This window comes from Artemia franciscana, chromosome 13, assembly GCF_032884065.1.
Source record: "Artemia franciscana chromosome 13, ASM3288406v1, whole genome shotgun sequence".
NCBI lineage: Eukaryota > Metazoa > Arthropoda > Branchiopoda > Anostraca > Artemiidae > Artemia > Artemia franciscana.
The window spans coordinates 25,407,741-25,421,173 of record NC_088875.1 but is presented as its reverse complement, the minus strand read 5'-3'; the positions used below and the strand labels follow the sequence as shown (position 1 = coordinate 25,421,173).

Genomic DNA, 13,433 nt, shown 5'->3' with positions numbered 1-13,433 from the left:
TCATGCCTAGGGAAGAGATTTTATGTGATGTAAAAAAAAAATTTGTGTTCGTTTTGTGGGTTTTACTGGATTCAGTATTTCAGAAGGTGTTATGTTTAATTTTCCTAAATTTTTTTCATAACCCATTCTTTCAAATTAATCAAGATGTTCATCGATTAGACTGAATAGTTTTCGTCTTTTTATTTGCTTCTCAGAATATTAAGCAATTTCTGCTTTCGCATTTTTTTTTTGCTCACAAAAACAGTGGAAAACGGAACTTTGTCTAGATATTATGTTATTACCTTAGCATAGATGCCCAAAAATATTAATTGTATATCCAATAAAACTTTGATAACATCTAAAAAACCCGAAACTCATTTTTCTGTTTTTCTGCTCTTCTGTAAAATACAAAATATGTGACAAAAAGTCTCTTTTGAGGCACCTTAGGCGATGCTTCCAAAAAGTGAAAATACAATTGTTTTTGCTCCACACAGGGGCGAATATCCAGTATTTTTATTGAGAAGGGGGACAAGAAGGGTCCATATCCGGATAGTCAAAGGGAATGGGATATAGAATATTTTTGTCTACATTATTGGAGGGAGGCAACTGCCCCCCCCCCAAATGACACCCCTGGCTCCAATATAGTATCTAGGAGTAGAGTGAGAATTATAATGGATTGTAACAATACATCTTCAACAATACTTGGCAACAAACCATTTTTTTTTTTCTTATAGTGAATCCCAACATATAAAACTTATCCAGTTTAAATTTACCCGTTGAAAGCTATTAGTGTAAGAGCTGTTTTATAATTTTGGAAAAGGAATATCCCCTTCGTATAAAACAGATGGTCAAGCTCAAGTTTTCTTTCGAGGCCTAAAGTAATTGGAAAACAACCTACCTTCTACAATGCTTTTTTGGCGCCCCTTGGACTTTCTAGCCCCCTGGCATTGGGTCACCGTCCCGTCTTCACTAACAACATCTTGTAGAAAATGCGGACAAGTTTGATCTCCACCGTCTGACCAGCTTGGAACTTTCAGGGGCCGTTCTTTAGGCTAAGAGGACTTCAAATTTGGGTAGAGGAGAGTGAGGGAATTACGAAGCCAAAAAAAAAACAGGTCGCCCTATTGTGGAAAAATTAAAACTAAACTAGGCAACATCAACTTGTGATTCCAAAAATATAGATTGGGTCAATAATTCCTTAGTTAAATCAGAAATTGCTGTAGAAAATTGGGCTCTAGTAATATGAAACCAAAAAATGGGCCGAAAACATTGTTTCGACAAATAGCTTGAGACTTAAAGGGCGTACAGACTGGGCAAAGGAGAAAATTACAACCGCACTGAGTTATTCCACTGTCAAATTACCCCGGAGCATCTCTACATGTCAAATCGAATTACTAAATTGAAAGTAAGACAAATAAAAGGAATATCATATAAGAATTATGGAAAATCCCCTCCCCCTTTAAATTTTTTCCTTTAAAGTTTCCCTTGGAAACATCCCTTCCCATGTAAAATTCTACCCCTCCCTTCCGAAAAATGTTTGTATACGTCCCACTAACATACACTGTATGTAAGCAATGGGCCAGTTCCCCGGAGGCTGTGGGGGATCATTTCATTGCCAGCTGCATAGCTATTGACCTTCCAGCTATGCTGAACAAAGTGAACGTCTCAAAATTTTGATCGGATGACTTCGGGGGAAAAGGGATGTGAGAGGATTGCTAGTTACCCTTTAATCTTTTTCATCACGTTAAAAACGCATTAGAACTTTGAATTTTCGGTTGAGTGAGCCCTTAACCGTTCTTTCAGGACAAATTGTTCGATACGATCATCTCTGGGGGAAGAAATATGAAAATAACAAACAAACAAATAAAAACGTATCAGTGTACTTTTTTCTTACAACATTCCACATTTTTGCAGATGGTATCTCGAAACATCAACAATTTGGTTCTTTCATTGACTCTAATTGACAAACATACATTGAGTCTGATGTTTCTTTTTTCCTTAAGATACCTTGATGAAAAAAGGGTTGTTTTCCCTATTTCCAAAAATATGGAAATATTCTAAGGCTCGTAACTTTCGACGGGTAAAATTAAACTTAAGGGATTTTCTAGTTTTGGAATCAGGGAAAGAAGTCAATTCTTTTGCAGTATCGGTTTTTGATTAAAATACCATTTTTTTATAATTTCGATTAGTATTTGGCAGATTTGCTCCTTACTTGCAGTTCGTTTCCAAGGACTGTTTGATAAAATAAACGTGGATGTATCTTCATTGCTTTTTTACTCTTCGAATTTTATGGTATTCTCTCTATTTCATTTTATGTTTTATTTTTTTATTTTTGAAGAAACAAACTGTTTCTATAAATATATTTGATGTTTTTCAATCAAGCGTAAGATGTTCATAGCTTTTAAAAAAAAAATAATAAGTTCAATTGAAGGGTGGCTTCCCTTTCCCTGTTTCATTGATCCATGTAGGCTGTCCCAAATTAAACCATACCTCCCGCAAAGGACAGCCTTTGAGGAATCAAACAGTTCGATAAATGGTGGGGGAGGGTCTAGCTGCCCTGCAATATTTTTGTCTACTTAAAAAGAGCACTAGAACTTTTAATTTTATTTACGAACATTTTTTAGCAATAAATATACGTAACGTACGAATTAACTTGCGTAACGAACTTCTATATTCGTAAATTTTTGCTACGTATATGAGGGGGCTCTCCCCTCGTCAATACCTCCCTTTTTATGCTAAAGTTCGAATTTTGTTCCAATTCTTTATGAATGACCCCTGAGTCAGAAAGAGTTTAATTTGAATAAATAGCTCTCGTGAAAGTACTAAATAAACTTTAGTGTTGAGGGAGAGGCAGTGACAAGGGAGCGAACTCCCTCATATACATAATAAGTTCTGTTCATTTTAAGTTTTAATGTTGCTCCTTACTTTCAGTTGCAATTTTTTTTTATTGCTGATCGTTTTTTAATTAATCCTGGGAAACCTGGCACTTCCTTGATGGGAAATTCTCCTCCCCCATGAAAAATTCCCCCATGGAAAGATCCTCCCACGTAATCTTCTCCCCCTTCCCCCCAGAGAAAATCCTTCCTGAAAATATCTTTATACTTCTCACTAACCAATACTATATGTAAACAATGACTAGAGTTCACAACTTGCAGCCCTTGTCCCCAGGGACTATGGGGGATTAAGTCTTCCTCAAAGACATAGTTATTATATTTTTGACTGTGCTGAACAAAATGGCTATTTCAAAATTTTGATCGGGTGACTTAGGTGAAAAATGAGTGTCGGAGGGGACCTAGTTGTCCTCCAACTTTCTGATCACTTAAAAAGGGCACTAGAAATTTTAATTTACATTTTAATGAGCCCTCCCACGATATTCTAGGATCACTGGGTCGATAAGTCCACCCCTGTAAAAAACACGACAAATAAAAACACATCCGTGATCTTTCTTCTGGCAAAAAATACACAATTTTTGTATTTTTGTAAAAATGCAAAATTTTTGCAGACAGGAGCTTGAATCCTATACAGTAGTGTTCTCTGATACCCTGAATCTGATGGTGTTATTTTCACTAAGATTTTATGACTTTTAAGGGGGCCTTCCCCCTTTTTTTCTAAATGAGACAAATATTCTCAGGCCCGTAACTTTTGATGGGTAAAACTAAACTTGATAAAACTTACATATTTGATATTAGCATAAGAATCCAAGTCTTTTAATGTATTTATTGGTATCAAAATTTTGTTTTCGGAAATAGAGCTAAGAGTTTAGATTACTATTAAGCCGGGTCGCTCCTTACTTACAGTTCGTTACCTCGAACTGTTTGACTCCAAATATATAAGTTTCATTAAGTTTAATGTTACTCATCAAAGGCTACGAGCCTGAGAAATTTGCCTGATTTTTTGAAAAAGGGGGGAAACACCCACTAAAAATCAAAGAATCATAATGAAAATCACACTAACAGATTCCGAGTATCAGAAAGTCCTACTGTAGAAGTTTCAAGCTCCTCTCTGCAAATATTTAGCATTAGTGTTTTTTGCCAGAAGAATGATCATGGATGTGTTTTTTCCAGGGCTGATCTTATCGACCCAGCGGTCCAAAAATGACGGGAAAGGGCTCATTAGAACGCAAATAAAAAGTTCTAGTGCCCTATTTTTAAGTGATCAGAAGCATTGGAGGGCAACTAGGCTCCCTCCCATGCTCCTTTTTTACCCAAAACCATCCGGTCAAAATTTTGAGATAGCCATTTTGTTCAACATAGTTGAAAGGCCTAATAACTATACCTTTGGAGATAACATGACCTCCTCCCTACAGCCCCTGGGGAAAGGTTTTTAATTTATAATTTTTGCCCATTATTTACGTATAGCCTTTATTATTGGCAAGTATGCATACTTTTTTTGAATGAAGGGGGAAATTTTTTTTCTGCTGGAGGAATTTTCCCTTTAATTCTTTAAGATTGACTCCTGAAACACAAAGATCGTTTAATTTGGAACAATAAGAAGCTTTTTTAAAGTACTAAAACACTTTAGCGTGAAGAGCGATGTGTTGAGGAAATACGTAATAATTTCTATTGGTTTTAAGTTTTAATGTTGCTTCTTACTTTCAGCCAAAAAAGCTTGTTTTTTATATTTAATTATAGTTTGAACTGACAAGGCTGCATAAAAATAACAGAAAATCAAGGCCGTATTCAGGGCAGGAGTTAGGTGGTTTCAACCCACCTCCCCAAATGTTTGTCCAACTCACAAAAACATAATAATCATACATAAAAGCATATTTTTGATGTGTGTTTTTTTTAAATATTCCTGAACAAAAATCCTGGATACGTTCCGCAACTTTCCTTTGTGCCTCTGTCAAACTTATGCAAAAAACCTAAGCAACAACTTGGTTGATTAACATACTGTGTCCTGCAAGACAATTAGAACTTTCTTGTCTATTTTCCTGCTTGTTACCTGACTGTGGAAAGGACAAAACACTCAACAATTACAAAACACTCAACAATGTCATCTCCTGTTCAAGAAAGCGGTCAAAAAAACAAACGAGGAAACAGAGCTTAAGTATTCAAACAATTGACCCTGGGTGAAGGAAATCCCAAAATCTGTAGGTAAAAACAAAGAAAAAAATATGGAGAAGTATGAATTAAAAAAAGGAATTAAAAGAGGAAGAAAAATGTTTAAAAAACATTTAGAATTTAAAAACTTTTCTTTTCAGGATAAACCAGTTGCATTTGCAGTACGAACGAACCTTAGCTATGATGGAACAGCAGACGATGACTCACCAGTACATGGCTCTGCTGTCTCATTCAACGTTAGAGATTATCTACATATTAAAGAAAAGTAAGTAGTTAACACGTTTTTTTAGTTGTCCCTTGGATTACTGGGATACCGTCCGTCTAAAAATTAATAGGCTACAAACAAGTTTTATAAACAAGTATTCAACTGATTTTGTTCCGAGAAAAACAATTGACATGCATATTTAAAATGTCGGCTAAAGAGGGGTTGCAAGAGCATAATAGTCATACATAGGGATAGTTTCCTCTATGTGCAATTGAGGAAAATTGTGCTTCTTTGTGAAAGTTTTTGACAAAACAAGATACTTTAGTTCTGAGGCCTTATATCAAAAGACGTTCCTTACGTCTAATATTTATCATAAGGAATCATAATTAAAAAACTATTGGGCTACAGGAAAAGTTGCAGCAAATATTGTTCTTGAACAATGACAAGCTGATTAAGAAATATTTATTGTGAAAACAAGATCAAAGGAATCTTGAAAAGAGCCCTGAAACCCGTCGACAATAGCATTAGATTTAAATGAAATATGCACTATAAGAATCACTATGGTCTAAAACCCTATTTAGAGGAATTACTGTCCCCATATTTGAACAACAGGGAAATAGTTTATTGTATAGGAGGTTCTGATGCTTCCTCGTTATTTTTGTTTCCCCCAGGGATGATTGTATCGGACCAGTGGTCGTAAAATAATGGGAGAGGGCTCTCGACACTTCCTCATCTGTTCTATATTCAGTCATCAGTAATATTTCTGAATACATTTTCTTTTATGTAATGTTAGATTTTAATTCCATAATCGCTGGACTCATAAAAATTGCAGATATGACCACTTTATCTCTGTTAATTATTTCGTTAACATAGCAATTTAAACTTTCGTTATCTTAGCAAGCAGGTCTCCAATACTTATATTCCGTGAGTTACTTTCAGTTCCTCATTATTAAATTTAGGTTTAAAATTTCCCTTCCCATGTCCTTGCACTTATTATTTGAAAATAATAAATTCATTCTCATCAATATTCATCTTTAATTTTCATCTCCAGAATTTCAGGTATACCGGCGTCGATAAATCTTACAGTGCACTAGCGACCAGTGCAATTTCATCCGCAAATAGTAATAGGGATAATTTTCTGATCACTAAACTAACTTCAGAAGACATCATCAAGGTCATACATAAAATAGTAAGCAACTTAGATGATACAGTGCCCTTTTGTTTAACTCCTAGCCAAATTCTAGACAGCCTAAAAATTTTATTAACAACTTGTGGGGAAGGCTTATTCTGAACAGGGTAACTTCCAATAGCTTTTTATCTATACTGTGGAATGACTTATAAAGGTCCGGAAATATAAAATAAAGAAAAATATTCCTTCCCTTGTATTTTTCTTTTAAATTGTCTAAAATAAATGGTCTAGTTGACTTCCCGTATTCAGTTCTGAAACCTCCTTGTTCCTCATATAAAATATTATTTTTATTTAACCGTTTATCTAACCTGGAATCTAATATTTTCTTCTGTACCTTAGTCAAAGCAGGGCTGGGCGGTATTAAACGGTAATTCTTGTGTGCCTGTGGGTCTCCTTTCGTAAAAAGTAGTATAGATAGTGATTCTTTCCATTAATATCACCGTTACCCTGATTCTGGCACCTTATTACAAAGAAGAACTATTATCGGCTCAAAAGCTGAAAGAAATTCCTAAATATGGTTATAGGTGTCATACCACCTTCAGGCCGTAGTAGACTCTCTTTTAGAGTTTTAAACACCAATTTAATCTCCTCATTATTCGCTTCAGTGCATTAAGTCATTATCACGTTCCTTCATAGGAGTAAGAACCACTCATGGGGTGTGCACTACCTTTTTTCTTTCTACACAACCACTTCCCAAACTTTCTTGCTACTCATGCTCTGAATCTGCTACTGGAGTAGCGTGGGTATTCCCTTTTTCCTTTCTACCCTTGCTTCTTATCTCATCCCAGAACTCCTTAAAATATTTTTTTCGAAAACTATCAACAACATCCAGTTGCTTCTCATTAGCAGAAGCTTTTTTCCCCTTTCATTAATTTTTCGTATCCTCTTCTTTATACATTCTAGTACACAGTGTATGTTCTAATACACTTTGCAAGGATTTTAAGGGGGCTATAGCCCTTTTTAGAACACGGTAGCAATCTTCCATTCAGTTGGTAATTACTTGCACACAATTTGTACTTGCACACTAAAACTTGTTTTTGAAATCTGTACTCTAGAATATATCGAGCTTGGTAACCATTGTCCCTGCCAACGATTTTATTCCTAGTAATCAACTAGAATAGACTGCTTTAATCTTCCACGTTTTGGACTTACTCCCACTCGGAACTTAAAAATATTGGTATATTCCTGGGCAAATATGCAAATTTCTTTCTTTTTATTCCGATTGTATAATTAGGGGAATCTTGTTTCAAGAAACATAGTTTTTTTTTCTTTTAATTTTCTAATTCCGTTATTTTTGCAATTCACATCCACAGAGCCAAAAAAGAAAGCTTTCTTGCAGGTGAAGTTTTAGCAGGAAAGATTTCATTTTTTTTTCGTTTGTTTACGGGGAAAAAAATCAATGCAGTCAAAACTTAAATTGAACGTTCAGAAGCCAAATCGAATAGGTCCATTAAAATCATAATGGGATAAGCTTGAAAAGGAACGCAATCCTGATTCAGTATGAATATACTAATCAAACAGTATAAACAAAATTCAGAATTTGCTTCGGTATTGGATCATGAGCCTGAAAATCTATGTGGTATTTGCTAGCTAATTTTCTTTATTATTAGTTTGAACTTTAAGCATTTGTGTTAAGAATTATCCCTTTGAATGTAGAAGGCTAAGAGTCATCGGGTGCTTTGAAACTACAATCTTAGGAATCGTACATGGACTTAGTCTTTACGGTATCTTTGAATACGAGACTGTATTAATTTTGTAGTATACCCCTCACCAGCACTAGCCTTCAAAAGCATGGCACTATAGGAAATTTCCATGGTCTGAGAAAAATGGAGGGACGCAGTTTTAGGGACGCTGACGTCCCTTAAACTGCTGCTAGGTCACAAATTTAAAGCTTCAAAAATCCTAATTCGTCTACTTTTAGCAATGCATTTAATTAGGACCTACGTTCTGAGGAGCTTTTCAAAAAAGTGAATTTACAAAATTTGTGCGGCTCATATCTTGTCGAACAAGATTTTTTTCGAATAAACTAGTTTATTCGCCTAACTAGTTAAAATTGCTTCTAATTAGGGTGCTTGCTTCTAACTAGTTAGAAGCAATCATATCACCAATGATATGGCCGCCAATCTGCTTAACTATTAACCTTTACTACTGCCAACTACTAGCCGCAGCACCGATTCACCAGAGACTGACCCATCAGAGCTCATTGCTCCTCCGCCCTAGTCATCTCAAAGCTTGACTCTTTTGGAATTAAATAAAAAAAATAAGTTTTTTTTTACCTGAAAGTAAGGAGCGACATTAAAACTTAAAACGAACGGAAATCACTCCATATGTGAAAGAGGCTGTTCCCTCCTAAATGCTCCGTACTTTACGCTAAAGTTTTTTACAGTTTTAAAAAGTAGAGTTGAGAGAAAGAGTCAAACTGTTGTTATAAAAATTTGAAAAAACTATTGTTATAAACAAATATTGTTATAAAAATTCCATTTTTTGGAGTTTCAGTTACTATTGAGCCGGGTCGCTCCTTCCTACCGTTCGTTACCACGAACTTTTTGGAAATTTCTGATTTTCTTTAAACTGTTTCGACTCTTTCCATGTGTAAGACTAATCTAATATTTCTTGAGCTTTTTTATATCGCTCTCCTGGAAACTGGGTTCAAACAACAATCTTCTTACGGCGTTATTATTTGAAAAGCCCTCATTCAAATGAACGTTTAAAAACTATTCCTACGCAATACTTTCAGAAAAAAAGAAAAATCTAGCATATCTTCCTCAACCGTTTGAAGTATCCACGTTTCAGAGACATGCTTGATCACTGTCATTACCGTGGCTTCTAGTATCATATTAAATAAAAAAAAACAAGTTTTTTAAATGAAAGTAAGGAGCGACATTAAAACTTAAAACGAACAGAAATTACTCCGTATATGAAAGGGGCTTTTCCTTCTCAACGCCCCGCTCTTTACGCTAAAGTTTGACTCTTTCTCTTAACTCTACATTTTAAAACAGTAAAAAAACTACATTTTTGTAGATAGGAGCTTGAAACTTCTACAGTAGAGTTCTCTGATACGCTGAATCTGATGGTGTGATTTTCGTTAAGATTCTATGACTTCTAGGGGGTGTTTTACCCTATTTTCTAAAATAACGCAAATTTTCTCAGGCTCGTAACTTTTGATGGGTAATCTTAAACTTGATGAAACTTATATATTTAAAATCAGCATTAAAATGCGATTCTTTTGATGTAGCTATTGGTACCAGTATTCCATTTTTTAGACTTTTGGTTACTATTGAGCCGGGTCGCTCCTTACTACAGTTCGTTACCACGAACTGTTTGATTGCTTTTTTTTTTAGATATAGCATCCTATTCTAATTTTTTTTTTCAACTGCGACTACGAATAATGCAATTGCCATATTCTTGCAACAGATACTAATATAAAAGAATAAATGAATCTCAAAACGGGTAAAGTTTAAATTGAATATGCAAATCAAGCTTAAAACGAACAATTTTTTTTTTTTTATGAGGCATAAATGAAACCCATAACGAACAGAAATTAAACAAACAGTCTAGAAAACAAACAAACAATAGTTACTAATATAAATGATTAAGTAACTGTCATCAAAGCATCAAAATCAGTACCAAAGTACCAAAGTAATTTGAATTTTGGACTATTTTGAACAAAATGGTTATTTCAAAATTTTGATACATTACATTTGGAGAAAAAAGGAAGAAGGGGGGGGGAGGCTTGTTACTTTTGATCACTTCCGATTCTTAAGAAATTACAACTAGTTACAATTAGTTACAATTATGTAACTTATGTTAAATAATTGAGATAATTGTAACATAATTCTCAAGGAATTCTACCTCCCTGCCTTGGCAGCCCAACGTGTTACTCTCTGTAACAATTTCGGGAACAATCTGCGTAGTAACCCACGCTTTTAATGTGTGCTCCCAGCCCATTATTGCCCTCTAAAGCCCCGTTTACCTCGATAAAAAAAAACAAAAAATCCCAGTTTTAAATTCTATTAATGCAAGAACTGAGCGCTACAGAAAGAGCTTTGTACTGCCAGCATTTGTTGAAATCATAAATAAATGAAATTTGTAATGCATTATGTTAATGTATCATTTATATTGTTAATGAGTTAGTTTTGATGTTTCATTTTTATCTGACATTCTTTTGACATTATTCTATTCCTATATTCATTTTTATTCATTTTACTTATGTTGCTTACTTTTTACTTATGTACTTACGTTTGTGTACTTATGTACTTAGTTTTATTCATTTATTTATTGCATTCATTTTTATTTGACAAGTCAGTTGGGCTCATTGCTGTAGGCTATGTTTATATATTTTACTTTTGTGCTTATGTTTTTTTTATATATAATGTAGGCTAGCTGACAGAAAGCAACAAGTTCGGCAGTTTTTTTATGTTGTGAGGGTTTGCTTGTTAGTAAAGTACTATTCTATTCTACAATTCTTGTACAATTCTTCTATGGAGGATTTTTCAACCAAAATTTGAATTTTGGACTATTTTGAACAAAATGACTATCTCAAAATTTTTATCGGATGTATTTGGGGAAAAAGGCGTGGGGGAGAGATAGATTACCTTCGATCACTTTTGATGACTCTTAAAAAGTTAACTAGAACTCTCAATTTCCAATCGAACGAGCCATCTCTGAAGTTTATACGACCATTCATTCCAAAAAACCTTATATGTCCTCGGAGCATACCTTATAACAACTGCCCCCGGGCTCTGGGGGGAAGTGTTGACAGTGGATTTTTTGTTGTTTGATCTTCAAACTGTTTCGAACAAAATGGCTATCTCAAATTTTGATTGGATGTATTGGGGGAAAGGGCCTTGAGAGAGGGGCTAGTAGCCCTCTAATCACTTTTGAGTCTTGAGAAGGGCACTAGAAATTCTAATTTATAATCGAATAAGCCCCCTCCAAAGTTTAATATAACCATACCTTCTATAAAAACCTTATATGCTGATAATGTACATTTTACAACACTTGCCCCGGATTATGGGGGGTGGGCTGTTTCATCCATGGAGTTTCTATTATATTGTCTTTGGTCTATTTTGAACAAAAGGGGTATATAAGAAATTCGATTGGACGCATTTGGGGAAAAGAAGGTTGGGAGGGGGGGGGGCTAGTTGCCATTGGATCACTTTTGGCTCTTAAAGGTGAATTAGAACTTTCAAATTCTAATCATTTGAGTCTCCTTTAAAGTTTATATGGCCATCTTTTTCATAGAAACCTTATATACCCCCGCCGCTTAAGTTTCAATCCTTGTCCTGGCTCTGAAGGGGGTTATTTTAACAACGAAGTTTTTGTTGTTTTATCATTGGACTATTTCAAAGAAAGGGGCTATCTAAAAATTTTCATTTGATTAAATTTTCGAAAAGACGGTGTTTGCGTCAGGGGGGGGGGATGCCCTCCACTAAATTTTTAGTCGTAAAAAGGCAGCTAGAATTTTTAATTTCCAGTCAAATGAGCCAACTTTGAAGTTTATATTACCATCCCTTGCATAAAAATCTTATACGCCTCCGGGGCATAAGATAAAACACTTGCCCTCTGGCTCTGGGCGGCTTTGTCGACCCTGGAGTTTTGTTAGTTGATGTTTGAACTATTTTTAAAAAAATTGGATATAAATTTGTATCGGATTGATTTGGGAAAAAAGGCTTGGGGGAGGGGGCTAGTTGCACCCGGATCTCATTTAACTCTTAAAAATTGAACTAGATCTTTCGATTTATAATCAAATGAGCCTCAGTCGAAGTTTATACGATCATGCCTTGTATAAAAACCCTATACACCTTCGGGCATATCTTAAAACACTTGACCTCCTGGCTCTGTGGGGTCGTTTATATTCTGACATTTGAACTATTAAAAAAAATGACTATCTCAAATTTGTATCAGATGGGTTTGGGGAAAACGGATAGGGGGAGGAGGGCTAGCTGCCCTCGGATCTCTTTTAATGCTTAAAAAGTGAACTAGAACTTTCAATCTCCAATCAAATGAGCCCTCTCCGTAGTCTATACAAGCATCCCTTCCATAAGAAGACAAATATGTCCCAAGAGCATAGCTTACAACGCCTGCCCCTGGACCCTAGGGGGTTGTGTCGACACCGGAGTTTTTCGTAAGTGACCTTTGAACTATTTTGAACAAAATGACTATCTCAAACTTTTTATCATATCAGTTTTGGGAAAAAAGGGCGTGGAGGGGGTATTTGCCCTCCGGTACTCTTAAAAAGTGAGCTATAACTTTCAGTTTCCGGTCAAATGAGCCCTCCTTGAGGTTTATACGAGCATCCCTTTCACAAGAACCATGTATGCCCCATGAACATAACTTACAACGCCTAACCTGGGCCCTAGAGGGTTGTGTTGAAACCGGAGTTTTGTTATCTGACCTTTAAAATACTTAAAAAAAAGGGTTATCTCAATATTTGTACCGGATGGGTTTGGTAAAAAAGAGCGTGGGGGGACTAGCTGCCCTCTGATCTCTCTGGATTCTTAAAAAATAAACTAGAACTTTCAGCTTCCATTCTAATGGGCCATCGCTGAAGTTTATATGAGCAACCCTTCCATAAGAACCGTATAAGCCCCCAGGTCATAACTTACAACGCCTGACCCCAGGAGCTGGGGGGTTGTATCGACACCGGAGTTTTTTATTTCACCTTTGAACTATTTTTAACAAAATAGCTATCTCAAAATCTTCATCGAATGGGTTTTGATGAAAAAGAGCGTGGGGGTAGGGGCGCTAGTTGCCTTCGGATCTCTTTTGACTCTTAAAAAGTGAACTACTATTTTCAATTTCCAATCAGAGCCCTTTTTGAAGTATATACAAGAATCCCTTCAATAAGAACCATATATGTTCCTAGAGCATAACATACAACGCCTGCCCCCGGGCCCTGGGGGTTGTGTCGAGACCGAAGTTTTTGCTATCACACCTTTGAACTATTTTCAACATAATCGCTATCTCAAAATTTTGATCGGATGCATTTGAGATAGGG

The 13,433-nt window shown here is 35.6% G+C and overlaps 1 protein-coding gene across 7 annotated transcripts in view; it reads left to right on the top strand.

The window, feature by feature from the left end:
* The window catches only part of LOC136034714 (voltage-dependent L-type calcium channel subunit beta-2-like), a 179,845-nt gene that overhangs the window by 90,388 nt on the left and 76,024 nt on the right, over positions 1-13,433 (top strand). For all 7 annotated transcript variants that reach the window (XM_065716063.1, XM_065716067.1, XM_065716064.1 and 4 more), the window contains one exon: positions 5,180-5,304. In XM_065716063.1, the coding sequence (XP_065572135.1) occupies positions 5,180-5,304 (125 nt within the window). The remainder of the gene's footprint in view (positions 1-5,179; positions 5,305-13,433) is intronic.